Raw genomic sequence first — 24,361 nt, 5'->3', positions numbered from 1 at the left:
CCAAATATAAAATTTAGCATGCATATTATATAGAGATTGAAAATGTGACGTCATTCACGGGTAGAACCGCAAAGGATTCTGGGAACTCGTGGCAAGCGGTACTAGCGCACGCAGGCTTTCAATTAAAATCAGTTATACAGCGATAAAAAGAAACACAAAAATGTCAAGAAGCTGTTGTATTATTAACTGCAATAGCCGGTCGCATGACAGCCACGGGAAGCCGACGGGTAAAGAGATCGGTTGTTATCGGATTACGTCGTTGAAGAGAAATTGTTCATGTTTCCGAAGTAACAAAGACGCAACGGATGGTCTGGATTGCAGCCATTCAAAGATCAAATATAACGTCCCAGAACACTCTAGCTCACAGGTTAGTCTGCTCCAAGCATTTACACGAAGGTCAGTGTTTTGTAGTAGTTAATACGTCATTTTCATAACATAATTGGTGATATAGGTTACAAGCAAGTCTGACGCTGAACAGAAATTGTCGCGCTATGCTCCTTTATTTATTGTGCATAAATAGTGAATTGTCCTGACACAATATTGCGTTTCGCTTCTGTTATTATGGTACATTGACAAAAATATATACTTTTATTCACAGGATAAAACAGGTTTTTTGTATCACTAATTGCCCAGTACGATTACAGCATACAATATTATTGTCACTGCTACATTTCTGTGATGGGTACCAGAAATTATTTCCACTACTAATTAATTACCGTTGAGCTCAAAGGTCCTATTAATAAACGGTTAAGGAATGTGTATTTATGACAACGATTTGTGAGACTGGTAAACTTATGATACGTACGATGGTCTTTCGTTCTACACGGTGCATTTCAAGGTCCTGTACCCATCCGTCGGTAAACTGTACCTGGGCTTGTTGCAGTGACCTGAAGTTACTAAACTTCATGAGTGTATGCACTCACTCCAAGAACCGTATGATTATAAATATGCATATAAATATGCTACGATGAGATAGCTGACTTCATCTAACTAGCAAATGTTGTCCAGGCTACGTTGGTGATACAGTTTTTTTTAATGTGTATGATATTTTTGTCATGCGATTTTAAAGCTGGTCCTACAACCACATCCAAGAATAACATGCAGCTTATCTCAGAACTGTCGGTGAAAATTATTCTTGGAGCTAGGTTTAATTGAGCTGCATTTTAAAGAGGTGCAATTTCACAATTTGTGTATATTTTCTAAGTTCACTATTTTGTCATGTGTTGAGAAAAACACAGATTTAAAAATTACATGGTCTAATATTTACATTTAGCATAACTGCAACATTATTTTTTCGTTTGTTTTTTTTAAAGACTCGAAAGGACTTGAAATTCAAAGTTTCAGACTTGTGACTTGACTCGGACTTTTACACCAGTGACTTGAGACTCGACTCTGACTTGCCTGACATTACTTGAGACTTGACTTGAGACTTGAGGATAAAGACTTGAGACTTACTTGAGACTTGCAAAACAATGACTTGGTCCCACCTCTGCGATTAACTAAGCTGCAAAGTACGGTGGGATCATACTTGGGGTCAGGGAGGTTAGCCAGTGTTATTTGGTCAGTCAGACCTTCACTTTTGTCTGAAATATCTCAGCAAATATTTATAATCTGACTCATTTTGTAAAGATTTTGCATCTAAATAGTGATCCTCTGACTTTTCCTGTGAAAAATTGAATATTTTACCATAAAAAAATCCACACAGACATATATTATATTAACATTAACTTGTGCTGGAACTGGCAGAGTTAGAGGCACAGTAAAGTGTGTACTTGCCTGTTTTTTAAACATGGGACTCATGTACCTGCAGCATGCATCCACACTTTTGTTACTGCAAATTAACCACAAGTAGAGCTCAGTTTCACTTTGGTAACTGGGGAGGGGGGACCATGAATTATTAACAGCAGTAATTATCCTTTGTGTGTGGTCCTGTCGTGTTCATGAGAGGGAGAGTGATTAGATGTCACACGTGTCCGTTTGCTCTCATAAATCCATTTACTATACGATTCAGTAGAGAACGCTGATTTTAAGCTGTGGCAAACGTAACAGCCCCACTCAAAACCCCCGTGGCCTTCAAGCAGCCTGATCTCAGGAAGGACCGGTGCAAATTATTAGACTTGTGTTTTTGTCTTCGGTGAGGTAGGGGTCGTAAGCATGATGTAATACGCAGTTTGATTTTCAACCGCATAACCCTGGCTTCGACATGATTCAGCGTCTCCTGGGCAAACAGTTTTCGGTTTGAAACAAACACCAGCTTGTTTAGCAGTCGCCGAGTCGTCCAGGAATATCTTTTCTCCATCGACCGGGAGCGAAACACTGACGCAGGAATGATAAATTATTGTGGCTACAATGTGGAGTTGGAGTGCAGGAGTCACTTTTCAACAGTGTTTATACAGCTGTTGAGGAATTATCTTACTGTGTAACTGCGTTATTGTGGAAAAGAGGTTGTTTCATGGGAATGAAAGGATGACATTTCAGGCACGTTTAAAGGAAGAGTTTATTATCGTACTTGTTTTCTTAGGGGATGGAAAAATTAACAGGCAGAAGCAGGCGTTTTTGTTTGTGTACAGATCAAACAATAAAGATGTTAATTAGGTTACAGACAAAGGAAATTAATGCATTTCCCCCAAATGTCAAACAGTTACTTAAATCTCTTGTGAATTTGTTTGTTCATACTCAGAGACTTGGCGCCATCAGAGATTTACTTCTAAGATGTTATTTTTCGGACATTTTTTGAAGCTCCATTGTTTGTTTTTGTGTCCTCGTAAAGCTGACGTGAACATGGCTGCAACATCTCAGAACGTCTCGTGTTTTTATCTGTGGAAGAGAGATCTGATCCTAAAAATGAACAAAATACACAATAATCAAGATGCGGAGAGACATCGGTAATGGAAGCCATCCTTACATCCAGGCAAAGTTTTGAGAGACGTCAAACAGGATGAGGGCCGTCTTTGTGTCAGGCTGAAGCACATGAATGTAATCTTTTTCTCCTTGAGGGTCCCAGAGTCTTCATAGACTACCGAGGGGAAAAGAAGAAGGGGAAGTGGGGGGGACTGCGGTGCCATTTAGGTTTCAGGTGACAAGTCTTCTGCAGATTTGTCCTGAGGCAGACAGACAGAAAAGTCACATGGGTGAGTGTCCCCTCAAATGTTCTGGAAAATTCCCTGACCTTGAGGAGTGTTGCGTTACACCATCCGACTGTAGCCTCTGGGGCTCGTCCCAGAACAGAGACTCCTTTGAGAGAATCTGCAGAGAGTTTGGAAAGTCGGGATACAGCCATCCCGAAACACACACAACCAAAATGGAGCAATCAGTAAATCTTGAACAGAATCATGAAAGCATGTGTTTTATGGATGACCACCCTTAATCTTCCAGATTTTTAACCTCTGCATTCTTTAAAAGATGCTTTTTGCTCTTTTTCTGTCATCTACACAAATGTCTTTAATTCCCACAAACTCCCACAGACAATAGATCTTAAAGAAAATGCTGCGGGGTAGAGCTTTGTTTTATTTTTTCCTGTCCTTTCTGCTTAGCTTAATTTATTAAAGATAATAAAGCACTCTGAGGCTTGTAGAGTTAATTTTTTATGACTGTTTGGCGCAACGGTTAAAAACAGAGTCGTTTCCAAGATACGTAATTGCTTTGAATCCTGTTATTTAATTTTCTGTGCTTGTCTTTGTTCCATCTGGTATTTCTGTTTGCTGTGAGTTTGACAGAAGAATGAAGATCGCTTGCATTGCATAACAAAGTTGAACTGCATGGACCAACAGTATTGTAAAGGAAATGCTTCAGTGTTCGGCTTCTGTGTCTTTTCTCGGATTGATTTGTAGCTTTTCAAGACGTTTTAGATCTGCCTTCTTTATCCTTTTGTAACCTGCACATGTTTTTTCTTCCACTCCACATGTGATGAAACTGACTCAGGTGTATGTTTATTCTCCCTGTGTGTGTGTGTGTGTGTGTGTGTGTGTGTGTGTGTGTGTGTGTGTGTGTGTGTGTGTGTGTGTGTGTGTGTGTGTGTGTGTGTGTGTCTTCACTGCAGATGGTGAGGCACGCCCTTTCTCTCCCGGATCATCTCAGTGAATAGCCGGCCGCACAGAGCTGAAAGGATCTCAGCTCAGCTGATAAATAAAACCCTCTTCCCTCCGCACAGTGTGGGAGAAAGTGCCACTGCGGTGCTGGTGTGGCATCTTTGTAGGCTGATAACTGAAGTGAAAGCAGCGTTTGAGCGATCATCTTTCACCTGGAGCCACTCACCTTTCAGGACGTGGCCCCAGAGCCGGCTGTCAGGGCAGGTCTGTCAGTGGGAGCAGAAAGAGATTCTCACAACCGGCAGAGCAGCACAGATGCAAGCAGCCTTCCTTACGAGACTGGAGATTTATCCACAAGGGAAAAGACATGTTATTTTTTGGGTGACCTTCATGCAGGTCTAAGACTTTTTCATTGACTTTTATCTTTGCTTTAGCTGGTGCCCAGTGGGGCTGTGTGTGGTGTTGACTCTTCATCTTTATGATTTTTCATCACTGGGCGAGTGTGTCTGAGTGGCTGGGAGAGCCAGCATGGCCAAGCCTCTGCTGAAGATACAGCGCTACTTCCGCAGGAAACCTGTGCGATTCTTCTCCCTCATCCTCCTCTACCTGACCGCCGGGAGCCTCGTTTTTTTGCACGCTGGCTTCGTCGGGGACAACGGTCCCGGAGCCCGAGGAGGCCGAGACTCTCTTATAGCTTCGGAGATGGGCAGCTGGGCTTCATCGGACACTCGGGGACTTGGCCTCATGAGTAGGGTGTTTAAGGAAAAACAGAGAAGTGGACGGAGGTTCGGTCCCCCTTGGATGAAGAAAACTAGACAGGAGGGCCTTGGGATGGTGGGCAGGGGGCGAGACTACACCAGCAACTGGAACCGCGCGCTGAAAGGACGCAATGCCAAAGACCTGGATGATGGAAGAGGTGGGTGAAAACCGCTGTTGCAGTTGTGCACTTTTTTTTAGCTGGGGAGTTTTCCAAATAAACCATCTGAGCCACAACCTTTAGTTTCTTTTACATCTCAAAGCAAGTTAGCAAATGTCTCTTTTAAGCAGTTTTAAACAATATGGTTCAGTGGTTAGTCCTGTCCAGGGTGAACGCCGAGTCATGCATTATGTCAGCTGGGAGAGGCTCCATTTGTCATATATGGTACGCTGTTATCGCACTTTTCATTTAACTGCTTCATTTTTAACTCTTTTCAATATGTTGCATGAGAAAAATGCTAAATTGGCAACATAGCAGCAGCAGTGGTGCAAATGCTGAACTTTTTATTGCAGGCCCATTCATAATGGAAGCTCACTGGCATACTCACAAGCTGCTTTTGTCCCACTTTGTGCTAAAATGAAAGAGATCCCAAAAATTACAAACTGCTGCATCTTAATGACTCGACGCTACTAGCTGTAATTGGTCATGTGGGAAATCTCCTCAGAGTGGAGTGAGATGATAATTATAATTATGTCTTTTCTCTGGAATAAATCCTTTAAGGATCTCCCCGTCTCTGTGCTTCAGCTGTAGCTCCTTCACATGTTCTGCACATGCTCACATTTTGACTGATATGACAACAACCAGACGATTAGACGATTGTGGGATTAACCCCTTTATCTGGCTCATGTGCACAATCCCGTCTTAAAAGGTTTACATGTAAACTCAGTGCCAGCTTATTAAATCATAATGTGTTATGGAAACACTGGTGTAAGGCTGGGATGTGTCTACCTGCAGCTGACATCTCTGAGCTTGAACAGGACAAAGATCTTTTAAAATGAAACATGGACAAATTTGCTCCTGGCTCTGTTTTCTCTTCCTCCTCTCTGATTTTCGTATTGTGTCTATCACTTTCTTTGCTCTCGGATGAAGCACAAACATTTGAAAACGAAGTCAACAGTTCACATTTCTGCCATATGCATTTATTAAGTAAAAAAACGACCCCTGTGTTGCTCCTATCTTCATGGCGAAACACAAGAGAAAACTATAAACTAGTTAAGTCCTTAAGAAAAAAGTAGTAACACCATTTTTTCCCCTCTTATGTTAACATGTAACATTTTACCCACAGTCGTTAGATAAGTGCAAGAAACTCAAAGAGCAACAGCGCCACGGAGGAAGAATACAAAACAGCATGAGTTCGAAACACTCGGGTGCCACTACTGAAAGCTAGAAACATTTTGCTCAACAATGGGAGTCCAGACACAGAAATATCACAATTTCACTGGTGAAATGTGAAGAGGCTTTACTCTCTCTGTGGCATGTTTTCAGCATCCATGCCTCAATTACACTTCACAGCTCATCTCGTGTTACTACACTTTTGAACTCTTATTTAAATAAAAGGAATCTATATGGCAGTGAGAAGGTTTGTTAATGGGGAAAAAAGCACCTTTATGATGGAAATGCACGGTAGACTTGGAAATTAGAAGGTTAAGTCTCCTCAGAGTCGAGTGGAATTAAAGTTCAACTACCTGCTGTACAGGTAGGAACTTTTTTTACCTTTTATTTTGTATTTCAAAATATTATTCCTTTCGTGTTAAACCTGTAAAGCAGATTAATTGTCAGGTGACTTTTTGAGTGGTGCTTAAAAAAGAAATAATATTCCCGTATCGTTCAGCCAGCGAGAAATCCTCAGTCCGGCTGTGATAATCATCTGCTTCACGCACTGGCAGGGAGATAACTTCACTGGGAATGAGCACATGCTATCTGGCTGTTTCTATTTAATCATCTATAAAATCCTAAAATAGACACTTGAAAAAAAGCGTAAATAAACAGACAGATTTTGTTTAAACTACCTTTTAGTGATGTTGGTTCCTGTTTTTTTTTTCTCCAGAGAAGCTGTACAGCCAGGTGGGAGAGCTAAACTGCCATAAAGATGAAACATGAGTTTGAGGGACTGCTGCTCCATCTGTGCTATGTGTGCTATGACAACAGCAGAGTTCCCTCCTGATTTTTAACTCTGAGAAAGACTCCCAACATCTGTAAGCGTGAAGCGGGTCATAATCCCTGAGTCACAGCACAGTAACCTGCTGTGAATTCAAATTTAGACTATAAAACAATGCACAAGCGGTAATAACCTTTTTTTTTTAGCTCCCTCTGCATTCAGAGGGAGCAAAGCAAACATGTTTACAATGTACACTCAGCCACCCCACGCCTCCACCCCCACGCCGCCCTTTTCTGAAACTCTAACCTCACGGGATTGCAGCCGAACGTGATGATAGAGTAATTAATAACCTCAAAGCTATCTTTTGCGCTCGTGCATCCAGCGCCACTCATTAATATGTAGTGTTTAAGAGCCTTTTGTCTTCCAAAGGTGGCTGTGTTTGGGTTAAGAGTTTTTCTCCCCTTCTCTTTTTACTCCAAATGTACTAATTCACCTTGGCTCTAAATTTAATTTGAAGGGAATATTGCGATAAGATGCAGACCACGGCGCATAAGCACATTTTTGCTGTGTGGGCCAATTGCACAGATGTATGCTGCACAAATAGACAACAGGAGTAGGCTGGAGAAAGGATATACTCGGAGCACTATGGAAAATGTGATTCACCAGCTGCAATGAGGTCATTTCGGAAGATGCTAAAATGATTGAAAACAATAATTGTATCAGTTGCATCTGCCATTTCATCCTTTACCTTCGTGTAATGCGAAGCAGAAGTGTGCTATTCAAAACAAGAGATGCTGTTTCATCAAATCTGCATTTGCCTCCATCAAAAAGCAGATTATTTTCCAGCTCAACAATAGGTAGATTACCATCCGCTGCAGTGCACAACATGCTGCTCAAATGCAGGCCTGTAGACCAGCACAATTAAGATAATGCAGGGGACTCTATGCTTTTCCCCCATTTAGTTATTAACAGAGGTTTAAAGGGGTGATAGCAGAGCACAGATGGTGAGAGGTTTGCTGGTAGGGTCTGTGTAGCCCGGTTAAACACGAGAACGTTGTTCTAATGAGAGGCAAGAAGCTGTTAGAGGGTCATTGTATGCCTCTGCAGAGGTTCACTAGAGCCCAGCCCCCACACACTTCTGAAAAATGCAGAGAGATGACTGCCACTACAGTTACAGGCCACTAGAAGGGGATATCTGTCTTTATAAATAAATAAAGCTTCTGCCCCAGTTTGGACTCCCATGTGCGATGTCACCACAGCGTGACGCTGTGTGTGAGGACTCTAATGTGGATAAAATTCACCTCTGACACTTCTGACAAAGGGTTTTGATTGCTCTGTATGAGCTGTTACGTTAGAAATGTAATCTTATGTACATATAAGTTATGTTTTCTCTGCACACACGACCAACTGTGTTTTCTTTCCTTTTTCAGCAAAGTACATCGGCTGCTACATTGATGACACTCAGAAAAGAGCTTTGAGAGGAGTTTCCTTTTTTGACTACAAAAAAATGACTGTATTTCGTTGCCAGGACAACTGTGCAGAAAGGTATGACAGTAGCAAACAACAAAAAAATCATCCATTAGGCAAGTTAACCTTCTTTTTTTTGCTGTCTTTTGATTCCTACTGAGAAATTTAAAAAAAACCCTCCACTACAAAAGAGCTGAAGGGGAGATAAAAAAAACCTGCAGGAGATCAAAAGGTACTTTCCCATCGTAACTGAGCTAAAAAAGCAAAAAATAAATAAATGAAAGAGAGAGAAAAGCTCACGAGGAAAGATGCACAGCAGACCAAGCAAAATGACCTCCAGGCCCATTTGTGGCTGCACACAGGCTCCCAATCGTATCACATTTTTATATCACATATAACAAATCCTTCACAGTTTTTGAGTTCCAGAGTTCATTCTTGACTCAACGTGACAGAATACATTTGCTTATGGTGTGAAAATGTTTGAAAATGCTCTTGGAATAGGCTAAAGTATGAGCCAGTGCTCCACCACAGACCACATGATATTTTAGGCATCCAAGTCCTCCCAACTGTGGATCTGCAGTTTCAAAAATACCCTTTTTCTATTTAATTGTGGTCATGGCACACAAACAACTTGCTGGAAGAACTTAACTGGGCTGCCCCTTCCTCGGCCTCCGTTCAGCTATGGCCACATTAATCTGTTACTGCGGCCCAGGGCAAAATGAGCTAACCGGACCATTAACCTCCCTGTTTGTGTACGTGAATAGTTTTCCTGTGCTTGAGTAGAACATTGAACACAACGTACAAAACGAAATGACACAAGCGACGTGATAAAGACTTTAAAACTAGATTTTGACCCGGCCTCTTCAGGCCTCTAAGATTATGCAGTGCTCAGCTTTTACTGTGTTTTAGTTCTGCATATTATAAAGAAATGTGATTGTTTTGTTGAAACACTGAACTGCGGTTTTGAGTCATGCTGGCGTTGGTTTATAATTAAAGCCCATTCATTAAAAAACAGACAAAACAAAAAGCCTCAGGCCGTTTATTAAATTACATTTGCATTTATATCATGTTTTATAAGGTAAAAAAACATCAGTCGGTTTGTTATAATGCAAGTATTCTTTCACTGATTGCCAAAAAAATTCTGTTTTGTTTTAAGGTTTTTTTGCACTGCCACAGTTTTCATGTAGTAAAAATACGCGCTCCAGTTTTCAAGCCATTCATCTCCCCCACTTCTCCATTTGTTTCCCATTATCCTCTCATCCCGTCTCACTCTCCGCGATACCTCACCATCCTTCTCTCACCTCTTTTTTTTCCCTCCTCCCTCCCTGTGGAGTACCAGGGACGGCTCTATCGAATGCACTGAATTACACCCATGACTGATTCACAGAGCAGAGAATAGGAGCAGAGAGAGATGCCTGTTTTCAGCTCCTTCTCCTATTAGTTCTTGCCTCTTGCAGCCACGTTTGCTAGAGTAGCGGGTTAATAAAAGCAGACAAACAAATGTGGGGCAACACATCGTAGGGGGGGAAAGGGGTTTGGGTTTGATTGACAGCCTGGGGATTTCTCCTGTGTGAGGTATGCATATTCGATGTCTAATTGCACCTGAAAAGCCTTCTGGGAGTCAGATCCTTCATCAGGCAACAGTACGGAGAGGAGAAGCCCTGTGTGATAAATTCTAGTATACTGCACACATTTATAATTGGCTTTGCTTAAGACGCCTGCAAAGCACATAAGTTTTCTCGTTTTCACAGCGATGCATTATTCTTGAATAATATGTTCATGCACAAACCACATCAGTGGTTTGTTTCCATTGATTACAGCTCTCCCAGCTGCTCCAGAGGATGAACTGTTTTTGCCTGTGGAGGATTAAGGAACATAATGAAGGCTCAAAACGATCACTTAAACCCCTCTGTCTCCCTACGCTAACAATGCTAATCCTTTTTTTCCTCTTCCCTCCAGGGGATATATGTTTGCAGGCCTGGAGTTTGGCGCAGAGTGCTATTGTGGTCATAAGATCCAGGCGCCCAATGCTTCAGACAGCGAATGCAACATGGAGTGCAAAGGAGAGAAGAGCAACGTGTGCGGAGGGCCCAACAGACTGTCCATCTATAGGCTGGAGCTGAGTCAGGAGTCTGCGCGCCGCTGTAAGTCTGGCATCAGCATATCCAATAACACAACACGTCAAGTGTTTACTACTGCTGATATAAATACTCTATATCAACACTGACAGGTTCACAGTCTAAAATAAATGTGAAATGAATCCTTTAAATGGAACCTTCAAAAAGTTTAATTTCATTATAGATTTGCCATAAAAATTGAATTTGATATTTGAAAATAAAATATTAAACTTGGGTCCCTTTTCTAAGATGGATCTGATTAGATATGAGTGTCCTGAGAGTCTGTACTTAGGCACAAAGATGTAATTTTGATTCAGGAGTGTAACACCCGCGGCTACTTTGAGGGAAAAGATTTGTTTTATTGCCACAGTCGGGAGCAGGCTTCTCTGTTGTGTTTACCTCTTTCCCCGGGGAGCTGCTCTACCTACACAGCCCAGCCGCCTGTGGTCTTCATCCTAAACACCGACTGCCTGCCAGTGGAAAACTTCAGTCTTGGGAGAAAGAGCTGATTATCAGGAGTTGTAATGATCTTATAGTACAGAATATGCTTAATTTTTTTGATTCCCTGCTGGATCACTTACAAACTAATGAACAGTCTTTATTTCGTATGCTAGCTGAATTTTAATTGAGAGAGACAGAATATGAACCAAACATCCAGAAAAATCTTTCCTTTGTAACAAATTCAGCAGGGTGTCTAAAAATTATTTCTCCTGCTATACCTGTTATAAAACTGTGGCTTGCTTTGTTGCTTTGTTGTGGGAACTTTTTTCTTTATAATCTAAAAAAGTCCCGAACACATGGTGGGGTGACTCTACCCACCCTTTCCTTTTTGCATTCACTCTTCCTTTTTCTCTTTCTTGGCTCCTGCTTCTTGGAAATACTGTGAGATCAGAGAGAGTTACCATGCAGATATGTGGTGAATATTTTCATAGCTCAACTGCTCTCTCCAGAGGTGTGCACTACAAAGCAAGATTATTGGGTTAGGGTGGTATTTCAAGCTTAAAGTCAAGGTTCTCATTGTGACGAAGGTGGCTGTACCTTGGTACATTCAGCTTTATGCTGAACAGATAACCTGGTGCACAGCAGGTTATAATCACAACATGCTCCAAGTCCTGAAGGAAAACATTTTATAGATGCAACCTAATAAAAATGTTGGCACAGCTGAAGGAACCTGCTAAAAGACTGCAGTACAAAAATCACCATATATGGTCACAGTTCAGTAGATCATGCATAAAATGAATACTTTTATACTCGATCCTAGACCTGATTTTACTCTGCTGAAACCATGGCTGCTAAACAAAGATTAGGACTTTGACCAGTCTGTGATAAATCAGTTGAAATAATTGGACACATTCTAATGTAATTTCCACATTCCTGTTTTGGGGTATGGGCCACTGTAAAACCTGAATGCCCCCAGGCCTTCCTTTTGCTGTTTCATTGTTACAGCCCGTTCTTTTTCAATCTCTATCACCTGCTCTCCTCATAATGTCTCTGACTGAAGCAGGCGGCACTCAAATGATCAATTCTGAGCGGACGAAAAGTCTAATAATGCGTCCGAATCCTTCTTTTATGTGAGAAGCGGGAAGCCTGGATTAACAGAGACTGTTGATAGCAACCGTAGCGATATCCGTTATCTCTGACTGGGGGTTTGAGAAATTGTTGAGCCAGCTGACACAAAGAAAGTTTGGCTATGCTGAACCTGCTTCACAGTGCACCCCTCTGTTCCTCTGCTGTTTGTTTGTTATTATTCTCATTTCTGCTTTTAATCCTTCTATCTAACTGCTGCGCAAGCATTTCAGGTCGGCATTTTCACCTCTAACCCCGATCTCATGTCATGTGAGGGCTGCTCAGAACATCAAAGAGGAAATGGAGGAAATGTGATGTGTTTTGCAAGCTTTGCCGAGTAAATCCCAGCTCTTAAAAGCTATAATAACTGAGCACAGATGCATCGTTGATGCACTCTTTGTTATTGAGACCTCATTTTCTGTGATAGCTGGATGGATTTATAGCTGCAGCATGTTAATAAAGTACAATAATGTACACACTTTCTTCTTCTAAAACACAGAAAGGTAACACAAACAGGATCCGTGGAGAGAACGTGGCATTAAAAATGCAACTTTAAGTCAGAGAACAAGGTCGAAAATAAAAAAAAACATTTAACACACACACACACACACAGCACTAGAACTAATTTATAAAGGGGATATTCTCTTTTTTTTAATGTCTGACACCACTGATCACTAATACTTCCTGTAAAGGAAAGGAGAGAGTGCTCAATAGTCTTGTTTACTGGTAGTGACACTATAAACTTTGAGAGGAAGGAATACCAAAGAGACGAAGCTCCATTTGCATATTTTACTTGGCTATGTCTGAGCAAGCAAGGTGTCTTCATCACACTGTCTGTCACAGTGAAAAGCAGCACTTGTTTGGTTTCTCTCCTCTGTCATTAATTCTTAACAGTTTGTTGACAACAGAGACATTTTCGTAAGTACTCTATACTGGCGCTGCTGACAGGTTGACAGCCTGCAATAAATGTGAAATGGATGTTTAGATTTCCTTTAGCAGTGACTTAAATCTGGGTGTCACCCTTTAAAGTTGTGGTGCAGTGCGAGAAACATTTCCATCGTGAATAAAAACTAATTTATCTTTTCAGTTAGGTTCAGCAGGCTGGCAAAAAAAGGTCAATAACAAATTAAAATAAGGTTAAAAAAAAGACCTGCACATGAAGGAGAAGAGCAGCTTTTGTGATGTGTTGTCTTCACCAACATCAGACCACAGAGAGGATTGGAGGTTGCAAGTCATCCCAGGGACACGAGTGCTGCTGTTAGTTTAGGGTCTCTGTGTTCTTTCGTGTTGGTAAGTGACAGTCTGGCTTGTTTTGTCTGTTTCAGATGGCAGTGCCATTTTCAAAGGGTGTTTCCACCGGCCAGACAATGTCACACTGGCTCTCCCCTTCAGCGCGGTCATCCAGAACATGTCTGTGGATAAGTGCGTGGACATGTGCACAGAGAGGGTGAGTGGATGTTGGGGATTTGTACGCTGCACGAGTGTGTCTTCAGTGTATAATGGCTGTTGTGTTCCAGGAGAAATCGCTGGCTGTGCTCGCTGGAGATCGATGCTACTGCGGATTCCCAACGCCCCTCTTCTCCCTGCATGAGCTGGAGGACGAGGGCATGTGTCTCAATCGGTGCCAAGGGGAAGAGTTTGAAAGCTGTGGAAACGACAAGTACTTTGTCGTCTACCAGACACAGGTTCAAGGTAAATTTAAGTGTTTCCTGGCAGCGGCTGAAAAGCCACACATGTGTTGAAGTTGGTCACATTCTGTTGGTGGGAAGTCCAAGTCAGACTGAGGTTTAGCACATTCAATTTAAAGTATGATAACACATGTGGTATTCAAGTGCAAAGTGTCAGCATGAGCCGGAACTTTGTCTAACTTACATGTCGTGCAAAGTTTGCAAAATGATTTTGGCACTGACTGTTCAACCCTGAGCTGTAGATGATTCCACGTATGAGATGCATGAATCTGTGGTGGATTAAAGATGTGATCATGCAGTGAAGAAGATCATTTCAAAAATCACAGAATTTAAAAATCAACAGTTCTTCTCCTGCAGCTTTGCCACATCTGTTCTTAGCCCCTTCAACCAGACATGCATCTTACACTCTAATATTAAGTTAGTGCTGTTTTGGGCCTAGCATGGAATTCAACTCAACTCATATTTATGTATTTACTGGCTCCACAGTTGCTTACTTTCTATGTGTGGAATACACCAGGCACAAACACACGCACACACAGGTATGTGCTGCCAACTTCCACATTTATTGAAGCTTTGAGTGTTGAGTTTTGACAGCTGACTCAGTCGTACAGTCTGACAGCTCACGAGCCCAGCTGATCTCTCTTCTGGCCGCCCCTCCCCGTCTCACTATAAACACAGCGGAGGGAGACCATCATCAGTACATAAACACCATCAGCTGTTCTTACCGGCCTCGCAGCGCCGCCCTGTTGAGCCTTCTGCTGCACTCCTCCCCTGCAGCTGCGCCCGGGGCCACGCCTCCGCCACACACCCCCACCGCCCGTTCGAGGCCGGGGAGCCGTTCGGCCGAGCCAACTCCCCCCCCCCCCCCCCGCGAGCGAGAGAGGAAATCGGCCACCGCCATCTGCGCCCCCGGCCTATGGATCACCTTGAACTTAAAGGGCTGCAACGCCAGATACCACCGGGTGATCCGGGCGTTGGCATCCTTCATGCGGTGGAGCCACTGCAGCGGGGCGTGGTCCGAACAGAGGGTGAATGAGCGTCCCAGGAGGTAATAGCGCAGGGAGCCGACCGCCCACCGGATGGCCAGGCACTCCTTCTCCACGGTGCTGTACCGGCGCTCGCGCTCCGCTAGCTTCCGGCTGATGTATAGGACAGGGCGGTCAGCCCCCCTCACCTGCTGGGACAAAACGGCTCCCAGCCCTCTGTCCGAGGCGTCAGTCTGCAGAACAAAAGGGAGGGAAAAGTTAGGAGTGTGAAGCAGCGGCTCCCCACAGAGAGCCTTTTTCACCTGCACAAACGCCACCTGGCACGGCCCCGTCCACTGGACCAGATCCGGGGCACCCTTTCGAGTGAGATCGGTCAGGGGGCTGGTTAGCTGCGCAAACCCCGGCACAAAGCGACGATAGTAACCCGCCAACCCCAAGAACCGTCTCACCTCCTTTTTCGTCCTGGGGCGCGGGCAGGATGCGATAGCCGCCGTCTTCTCCACCTGTGGACGCACCTGCCCGCCCCCCAGGTGGTACCCCAGATACTGCACCTCCCTCCGTCCAACCGCGCACTTCTTCGGATTGGCCGTGAGCCCCGCCCCCCTCAGGGACTCCAGGACCGCGGCCACCCGCAGCACATGCTCCGCCCAGGTGTCGCTGTGGATGATCACGTCATCCAGGTAGGCGGCAGCAAACGCTGCGTGCGGACGCAGTACCCGGTCCATGAGACGCTGGAAAGTGGCCGGGGCCCCGAACAGGCCGAACGGAAGTGTCACGAACTGGTACAAACCGTACGGAGTGGAGAAGGCCGTTTTCTCCCTGGCCTCGGCAGACAAGGGAATCTGCCAATAGCCCTTGGTTAAGTCCAGTGTCGTGAAAAAGCGGGCCGTGCCTAACCGGTCCAGGAGCTCGTCGACCCGAGGCATGGGGTAGGCATCAAAGCGTGACACTTCGTTCACCCTGCGATAGTCGACACAGAACCGTATAGACCCATCCTTCTTCGCCACCAGAACGATGGGGCTACACCAGGCGCTGTGTGACTCTTCTATTACTCCCATCCTCAGCATTTCCGCCAATTCCCTCTGCACGATTTTTCGCTTGTGCTCCGGGAGCCTGTAGGGCCGTGAACGCACCGTCACGCCAGGCTGCGTCACGAAATGGTGCTCGATGAGGGACGTCCGGCCGGGCAGGGGGGAGAACACGTCCGCAAAACGCTGTTGCAACGCGACAACATCCGCTCTCTGGGCCTGTGTGAGATGGTCATCACAAAGGAGGGAGGCGGGAATGATAGAATTTGGCACCTCAGGCCCCAACTCATCTCTCTCCTTCACCAAGCTCACCAGAGAAGCGGTTTCAACCTCTCGCCACAGTTTGAGGAGATTGAGGTGATAAATCTGCGTGGCTCCTCCCCTGTCCGACCGAGCGACCTCATAGTCCACGTCCCCGACTCGCCGTGTGACCACAAAGGGTCCTTGCCACTTGGCGAGCAACTTCGAGCTGGAAGTAGGGAGCAACACAAGCACTTTATCTCCCGGTGAGAATTGCCTGAGCCTAGCCCCTCTGTCATACAGGCGTTGCTGACGCTGCTGAGCCTGGAGCAAATTCTCCCGTGACAACCTCCCCAAAGTGTGGAGTTTTGCTCTCAGGTCCAACACGTACTGAATCTCATTTTTGGCGGGGCTCGGACCGTCCTCCCAGCTTTCTTTAATCAGGTCGAGCACCCCACGTGGCCTCCTGCCGAACAGCAGTTCAAAGGGAGAAAATCCCGTGGAGGCCTGGGGCACCTCCCGCACTGCGAATAACAGAGGGTCTAGCCAGTGATCCCAATTGCGTTCATCCTCGTTAATGAACTTCCGAATCATGGACTTTAAAGTCTTATTCAGCCGCTCCACCAGCCCGTCAGTCTGAGGGTGGTAGACGCTGGTCCGAATAGATTTAATGCCCAGTAATTCGTACAGTTCCCGCAGTGTACGAGACATAAACGACGTGCCCTGGTCAGTCAGTATCTCTTTCGGGATTCCGACTCGGGAGATGACCTGAAACAGTGCCTGCGCCACACTCTTTGCAGAGATGGTGCGCAGCGGAACTGCTTCCGGGTACCGCGTTGCGTAATCCACCAGGACTAACACAAAGCGGTAGCCGCGTGCACTCCGGTGAAACGGCCCGATGAGGTCCATGCCGATGCGCTCAAACGGGACCTCAATGAGGGGGAGAGGGCGCAGCGGCGCCTTCGGTATGGCCGGCTGGTTAACAAGTTGGCAGTCCGGGCAGGACGCGCACCAGCGGCGCACATCCGCTCGGATGCCCGGCCAATAAAATCGGGCCGTTATTCGCTCCAGAGTTTTCTCATAGCCCATATGCCCTGCCATGGGGTTATAGTGGGCCGCCTGGAAAAGCGTTTCCCGGCGGCCCTGCGGCACCAACAACTGGGTGTGTGTTTCCTCTGTCTGAGTGTCACGACTCACTCGATATAATCGGTCGTTTAATAAGACGAAACGCGGGTAGGTCTGCGCGGCCTCAGGGCGCACCACGTGACCATCAATAGCCATCACTTGGTAAAAGGCTGAGCGTAGGGTGCCGTCACGAGACTGCTCCAGTGGGAAATCACCCATGGGGGACACTTCCGGGGCCGGCGGGACGTCCCGTGAGGGACCCGCCGGCTCCTCCCCCCCGGAGTCAGTGTCGGACGACCCCGCGTCACCGCTGAACGCCGCGCACACGCTACACCCCGCTTCCGGTCGTGATCGCACCCCCGCGTACTGTCCCAGTAGCTGATGAAACCCCGGCCAATTGGTACCCAGAATCAGGGGGTGCGACAGGCGCGGGCTAACCGCCGCCGTTACTCTATGCGTTTTGCCCTTATACTTTAATAACAGCGGCACTATGGGATACCTGTGAACGTCACCATGCACACACCTCACCTCCACCCATTCTGCCTCCAGCAATGCCCCGGGGCGAACCAAGCTTTGGTGTACGAGGGTCTGCGTGCAGCCCGTGTCCACCAACGCCTGGCGTATACCCCCTCGAGTCCTTACCGGAATACTGTATGTCCCTCCTGGACCGGGGAAGGGTGCTGGGGCGCCAGCAACACGAAACACCTGCCCCACTTCCATAAGCGGACAATCCCTCCTCAGGTGCCCCGGCTGCCCGCACTTCCAACACTCCGGCCCCGGCGTCTGTGCTGCTCTCCGTGGCTCGGGGGCGGCTCCACTTGGCTCGGCTGCCCTGGACGGCACCAACGCCGCGAAAGGGTTAGTGGGGCTCAGCGCCGGCAGCCGCTCTGCCTGCCCTGGTGCCGGCACACGGCGCCTCGGGGCCGGCACCGGGGCCTGTTTGTTCGGCCTCCGTCCGGCGTCCCCGGGTTCCCCTGCTCCAGCGGCAAGGTGGTCCTCCGCCAGCGTCACCGCTACCTCCAAGCTTGCGGGCCGGTGGCACCGGACCCATCTCGCCGTCTCCGCTGGCAATCCCTCCGTGAACTGCTCCAGCACCACCTTGTCCACCAGCTTCGTCTCCCCCTCCGATGTTCCCGGTTGCAGCCAGCGTACCGCCGCGTCGCGCAGCTGCCGGGCCCAGGCGAATGGTCGGTCCGTTGTAGCCAGCCGACAGGCCCGGAACCGCCGGCGGTGGTCTTCGGCGGTGAGCCCTAGCCTGTCCACCACCGCCCGGCTCACGTCCGCGAAGCTGCTCCTCGACGCCGGAGGCAGACTCAGGGCCGCGGTTTGTGCCTCCCCGGACAGCAGGGGGAGCAGCCGCGGAGCCCACTCCTCCCGCGGCCATTGGCAAGCCTCCGCCGTGGCACGGAAGGTCTCCAAAAAAACTTGTGGGTCGTCCCCGTCCCCCATCCGGGGCACCGCCACCGACAGTGGCGAGGGCTTCGGCGTGGCAGCGGCCCCGACCAGCCGTTCCAGAATTTGCGTCTGTCGGTCCGTCTGCTCCTGCAGCGCGGCCAGGTGGGCACGCTGGTCGGCCGCCTGATCCCGGCTCCTCGTCGCCATCTCCGCTAGCATCTGCGCCAAGAATTGCAGAGGCTGGGCGGGTGGCGCGGCCTGTGGGTCGGACATTCCCCCACCGGCACTTTCCTGGGTTTCGGCACCACTTGTGGAATACACCAGGCACAAACACACGCACACACAGGTATGTACTGCCAACTTCCACATTTATTGAAGCTTTGAGTGTTGAGTTTTGACAGCTGACTCAGTCGTACAGTCTGACAGCTCACGAGCCCAGCTGATCTCTCTTCTGGCCGCCCCTCCCCGTCTCACTATAAACACAGCGGAGGGAGACCATCATCAGTACATAAACACCATCAGCTGTTCTTACCGGCCTCGCAGCGCCGCCCTGTTGAGCCTTCTGCTGCACTCCTCCCCTGCAGCTGCGCCCGGGGCCACGCCTCCGCCACACTATGTTGACTGCATTGCTGATTATAGCAGTCTGTGATGTGAAATAAAAAAAAGTTGTGGTTGTCTTCCTTATTAACTCACACATCTGGACTACTCACTGGCCTTCTAGCTTCTACTACTTGCATGTGCCTCTCATTTAGATAAGATGCCAACTTCTGTGTTGAGCTGCCCAGAATTCACAATGGTGATCATCACTTGTGATGAGAATGGGATCTATAGATCAGATCCAGATCTGTCAATTGGACGCAGCAGAATCCCAGCAGTGATAGGGATTAGGGAAAAACCCCTCGGAATCTAGATGCTGGTGATGGAGATGAAGATGGAGGCTTGGATGGAGCCTGACATGGGAGAGGGAAGGAAGCTGGTTGCATGAAGGCATCTGGAAAGGAAAATGAAAAATCCGCAGTGATATTTAAAGTACATGGAGTAGCGGCTGATTGACCTGAAGAAGGCAGGCAGAAGGACAATTGGACTTGTGATCTTGCAATGAGCTTGACAGTGTGGGAAAGGGGAACTGATGCAAAGCTTAGATAAGTTACCAAACATCCGAGAAGCAGACAGATGTTTGAATACAGATCTTTCTTATTAAACGTGTGTGTAAGCTTCATTTAGACAAGTTCATGTTTTTAAATTTTGTAGGCAAAGTCCTGAAACTTCACTCTTGAAGCTGCTACTCGTCTAAAATGACGTCTGATTGGTCGAAGTGCATCTTGAAAACAGAGCCCAGAGGAGGTGCAGGAGTGTAGTTCCCTCTTAGACCACTTGAATTGCAACGTGCCAAAAGGTTATCGTGGATTTTTGTCAACTGACATGAAAAATATATCACCTGCGCTAGTATCAATTATTTAATTCCTCTGCTAAGCTAATTCTGGGCTGCAGGTACATTTTGAGTACCTCCACACTATCCAAAAGCTATCAGCCCGGTTTTTAGGAAACTTCATGGAGTAGTTGGGCTAAAGGAAGAGATAATTGACTTCAGAACCACATAAAGAGAAATGGATAAAGAGGTGGGATTCATTTGTATAGATGTCAGCTTTGCACTCTCACATTCAGGTACAGATGAGACCACCAAGACTAATTTGGAGGAGGTGGCTTTAGTTGTACTTCCAAAGGAACTCCATAGTGGTTTGTTTATGGTGGGAGCATGATCCATCTCAGAGGCTAAGAGTTGTGTGCTGACAATAAACACGCCCATTGCCAAGCACACTTTGCATTCAGGGAGAATGCAGTGTGCACAGTTTTTAGCAAACTGAAGTGAGGGAAACAGATATATAAATACAAATGTTAGGAGTAAATGTGTTGTCTGTGCTTCTTCTCCAGACACATGTGCTCAGTAAGCAGACTGATTGTTCTGGTGTGGTTTGCAGTGACGCACTTTGGTCCGCTTGGAGAGTTCCCTGTTTGACCAGAAACCAAAAATTGGGGAAAAGCTGCAATTTATGCAAACTCATTGACTAAAGAGCAGTGAACTAATGTTACGAGTCCTAGGACTAGTTGTACCAAAGTAACAAGTGGTTGGTTGGTTATAAACATGACTTATAAACCCTGTTATAAATTTCCACATGTTCCTTTGTTCTAGTGTCCAGCGTTGGCTATACTTACTTTATGTCAACAACAGACGTAACTCGTGCTCAGTTTCAAACTGTATAAACCAAATCAACACTGAGATTCATTCAGGAGGCTTCACTTTAAACCAGTTAATATTTCAGGTATCTCACAGCATAAATCACAGCCTCAGAGTTACTTTTAAATAACTATGATTGTTCTCATTTGAGCTCACAACATCAAATGAATTACAAACTAAAAAAACCTCCAGCGTCACACTTTAAACCTTAACCCAGTCACAGCGTTAACACTATCGGCACTGTGCCATATGCCAAGGGTTCAGCGCCGCAGTATTGAAAATAAATACACGCAATCACACACACAGATTATCGGTACATTATGAAGCTTAAAAAAGCGTTGTTTGTAACATAGCTCCTGCCTTTTTTTTTCTTAAGATGCCATGGCAACAGACTAAACTAAGATAAACAGCCGTGTCCCTAAAAAGACTCATTACACTAGTGCTAAAAGGTTGTGTGTGTGTGTGTGTGGTTTCCTGGTATACCAACCTGGAAAACACACAGGACTGAAGACATGAACCACTTATTCATATGGAGTGGGCAGGGTCCCTACCTTAGGAAACCCAGATGCAATACACCAAAGCACTTTGGCTCCAATTTAATTAGTTTCTTTCTGAATTTCTGTCATGAAGGAAAAATAATAACTTTCTGTTTGCACAACAGGTATAATTATCCCACTGTGGCTCCTTTTTCCTAATACTGAGATATTTTGCTTGTTATGAGCTGGAAAAACTAAAAATAAATACAAAGCTTAAAACCACAACATGTGAACAATTTCGGGAATAAACAGAAATAAAAAAAAGTCTCAGCATTTTGTGTGCGCACAAACAGGATGCAAGTGTGAAAACACCCGAGTGTGTCCACGCAGTTTAAGCAGGAGCAGAGGGCACTAAGAAAAAAAATGGCTGTGATATTATTGTCTGGAGTTTGCAGACATGCACACGAACAGCAAAGGGATGGGTCACATATGAGGAAGTCACACTTCTGAGTGCTTCTGCCTGACCCCCCCCCCCCCACACACACACACACACACACACATGCACTAAATTCTTATTTTCGTGCCATTATGCACACTCGATGTTGCAAATCATCCGAACACTATTTATTCATTTTTATTTGTTTTTTTCCTTTTTTGTAAATTTGCAAATTTTTAAATAGTATATGCTCTAAAACGTTTACTTAAAACAATATCATCATGAATGTTCTTGGATTTGACTGTAAAATCTTGGGTTCCAGACACATGCATGCTTATCGCTGTATTTCTTGTTATTCCAAATATTGTTATGAAACTCAAAAATCCAGAATAGGTCTGTCTTCAGTCCAGGCGTTGTTGTGGGCTGTGTCTCCTTAACGCAGTGGACAGATGTGGCTTGGATCAGCAGAGTCACATTGCAGTAAACAGAAATGGAGGTTGCTGTGAACAAACAAAACAAAAATCAGCTGCTGTGGGAAATGAACTTCATGTGATCATTCTTGGCAAGCTGAACCCAGAAAAGGGAACCTGTCAGAGGTCTGAATGTGTTAGCTTTAAATCTGGTTTCAGTTGGAAAAAACGATTGTTTACCACACCACATGGTTTTGGCCCAATGCTACACCCTACTAGGGAAGACAGTAGTGCTGTGAAGCTGAGATGTTGTTGTCTGGTTTGTGACCCCTTGCAGTCAGTTGCTTTGTTCACAGAGTGTCTGAGAGAGATTGCAGTTGGTCTGGATCATGAATATTTGGAGACAGGTTGCATCCTGTTGCAAGTTTTAAGGAGATTGTTTTTACACTTGCATGACTGAGACATAACTCAATAATTCAAACCCTAATTATTACAAATCGAACACAAATGTTGTATATCTAAAAGGTGTAATAGTTTGGATGGAAACAGACAGGTCAACTTGAGTTGTTGGGAGACTGTTTGAAGTTATTAGGTGATATTTTGTGGAGAAAAATATAATAAAACAAGCCCGCCTTGACATTTCTTCTTTCTATAATAATCATCCAAAGTTGAAACGTAATAATTCTGTGTCTGTTATTACAAAACTGTGTAAATACGCAGGAAGTGACTGATTTTCAGTATTAATTTTAAACTTTGAGGTTCATTTAATCGGCTGATCTTTGTCCACTGTCAGATAATCGGTGCATGGACCGGCACTTCCTTCCCACTCGTGCTAAGCAGCTGGTGGCCCTCGCCAGTTTCCCTGGAGCTGGTAACACCTGGGCTCGCCACCTTATAGAGCTCGCCACTGGCTTCTACACCGGCAGCTATTACTTTGATGGCTCCCTGTACAATAAAGGTATGCCTCAGCATGTTTTTGACACGATTCACAGGCGCTCAGCCATGAATGCACCACCGTGGATGCTATAAAGTCACTCTGGGCTGTTTCACAGGATTTAAAGGGGAGCGCGACCACTGGCGGAGTGGGAGGACAATGTGCATTAAGACACATGAGAGCGGCAGGAAAGAAATCGAAGCCTTCGACTCCAGCATCCTCATGATACGAAACCCCTACAAAGCCTTGATGGCAGAATTTAACCGGAAATATGGTGGACATATTGGATTTGCTTCCCAGGCCCACTGGAGAGGGAAAGGTAAGCTGCTGAAATCTCTGGATCAGTGAATATTATGTTGCACGGAAGTCTCTCCGTCATCGTACTATGAAGAAAATGAAAATAAAAGACTTCATTAAACTGAGGCACTGAGGGCATATTTCATTTTTTGTGCTGATAACATTGTGGTGAACAAAGTTTGAGTAAAGCTTCACAATAAGTAGAAACTGAAACACTGCAAAATGAGAGAAAAACAAAAGAACTGAGAAACTGTGATATAGAAGGGCAAAGGATTGAGGAAATGCAATCAAACTCTGGCCTTTTTTAGCAGTTTGACCTGCACCAGTGTGGCTGAGCGCAACATTTTGTCTTTTGAAAATCATTTACACCATTTAGCCACAGCATCAGCAGTCAGATAAATTAGAAGTGTTTAGGACAAGTCTGATTCAGATCTTCATTCTAGGTTTAAAGTGGGAAATATATGTACCGGTATACATGATCTGAACACTTAGCAGCTTACTTTGTTTCCTTCTTTATGCTGTTAGCTGCAGATGTTATCAGTCAGAAAACGAATACACAGTTTAAAAAGCTGGTGAAATGTCTTCCATCCAGGAAGTCACAGTTTAGTCATGTTTAATTCCTCTTTTGTCCACTTGATGCTTAATAACTATGTCTAAAATATAGAGATGTCTTTATATTTCAGGCAAATTTTGCTCTTCCTATTGCATTCTTCATGTCTTAGTAACCGTGGCAACCGCTTTTGTCTCGTCCCCGTATCGTCTGTCTGACTTTATGCGAGGTTTCATCGATTTTTTTCCCCAGAGGCTGGAGAGTTGCCGACCCAGCAGTTGTCTCTCTTTGTGGAAACTTCAGCACATTTGGCCTGCCATTTCCAATGAGTGTTTATTCCCTCTGTTGTTTGGAAAATGATGCGGTGACATCACTAAAGAGAAAGGCTTTCTGACAGCTGCCACTTCGAATAGACGGAGAGCGGGTCAGCGTGACATTGTGCGCAGGGCCCCACATGTACGATTTGATGCATTCACCTCCACAGAGGGAGACTGTGGGGCACAGATGATGTCACAGACACTAATGCC

At 45.7% G+C, this 24,361-nt stretch overlaps 2 protein-coding genes across 2 annotated transcripts in view; one reads left to right on the top strand and one right to left on the bottom strand.

Annotated features, from left to right (window-relative positions):
• Positions 1-24,361, top strand: part of wscd2 (WSC domain sialate O sulfotransferase 2) — a 49,332-nt gene that overhangs the window by 21,602 nt on the left and 3,369 nt on the right. The window contains exons 2-8 of the mRNA XM_085475393.1: positions 4,040-4,944; positions 8,314-8,428; positions 10,310-10,494; positions 13,359-13,480; positions 13,551-13,725; positions 22,847-23,011; positions 23,106-23,306. Of these exons, the coding sequence (XP_085331519.1) occupies positions 4,557-4,944; positions 8,314-8,428; positions 10,310-10,494; positions 13,359-13,480; positions 13,551-13,725; positions 22,847-23,011; positions 23,106-23,306 (1,351 nt within the window). The 5' untranslated portion in view covers positions 4,040-4,556. The remainder of the gene's footprint in view (positions 1-4,039; positions 4,945-8,313; positions 8,429-10,309; positions 10,495-13,358; positions 13,481-13,550; positions 13,726-22,846; positions 23,012-23,105; positions 23,307-24,361) is intronic.
• On the bottom strand, positions 13,732-19,087 carry LOC146696996 (uncharacterized). The gene is made up of 6 exons (XM_085474034.1): positions 17,173-19,087; positions 16,808-16,950; positions 16,135-16,204; positions 15,715-15,954; positions 15,274-15,486; positions 13,732-13,788 (listed from the first exon to the last, which is right to left on the bottom strand). Exons 1-6 carry the CDS (start codon positions 18,862-18,864, stop codon positions 13,732-13,734), a joined length of 2,415 nt encoding a protein of 804 aa, XP_085330160.1. The 5' UTR covers positions 18,865-19,087.

This window comes from Copadichromis virginalis, linkage group LG12 (assembly GCF_057382275.1).
Source record: "Copadichromis virginalis isolate Kocher_CV1m ecotype Utaka linkage group LG12, C_Virginalis_male_GT1.1, whole genome shotgun sequence".
Classification (NCBI taxonomy): domain Eukaryota; kingdom Metazoa; phylum Chordata; class Actinopteri; order Cichliformes; family Cichlidae; genus Copadichromis; species Copadichromis virginalis.
Note: the sequence above shows the minus strand (reverse complement) of the source record. Positions and strands in the feature narration are given on the sequence as shown.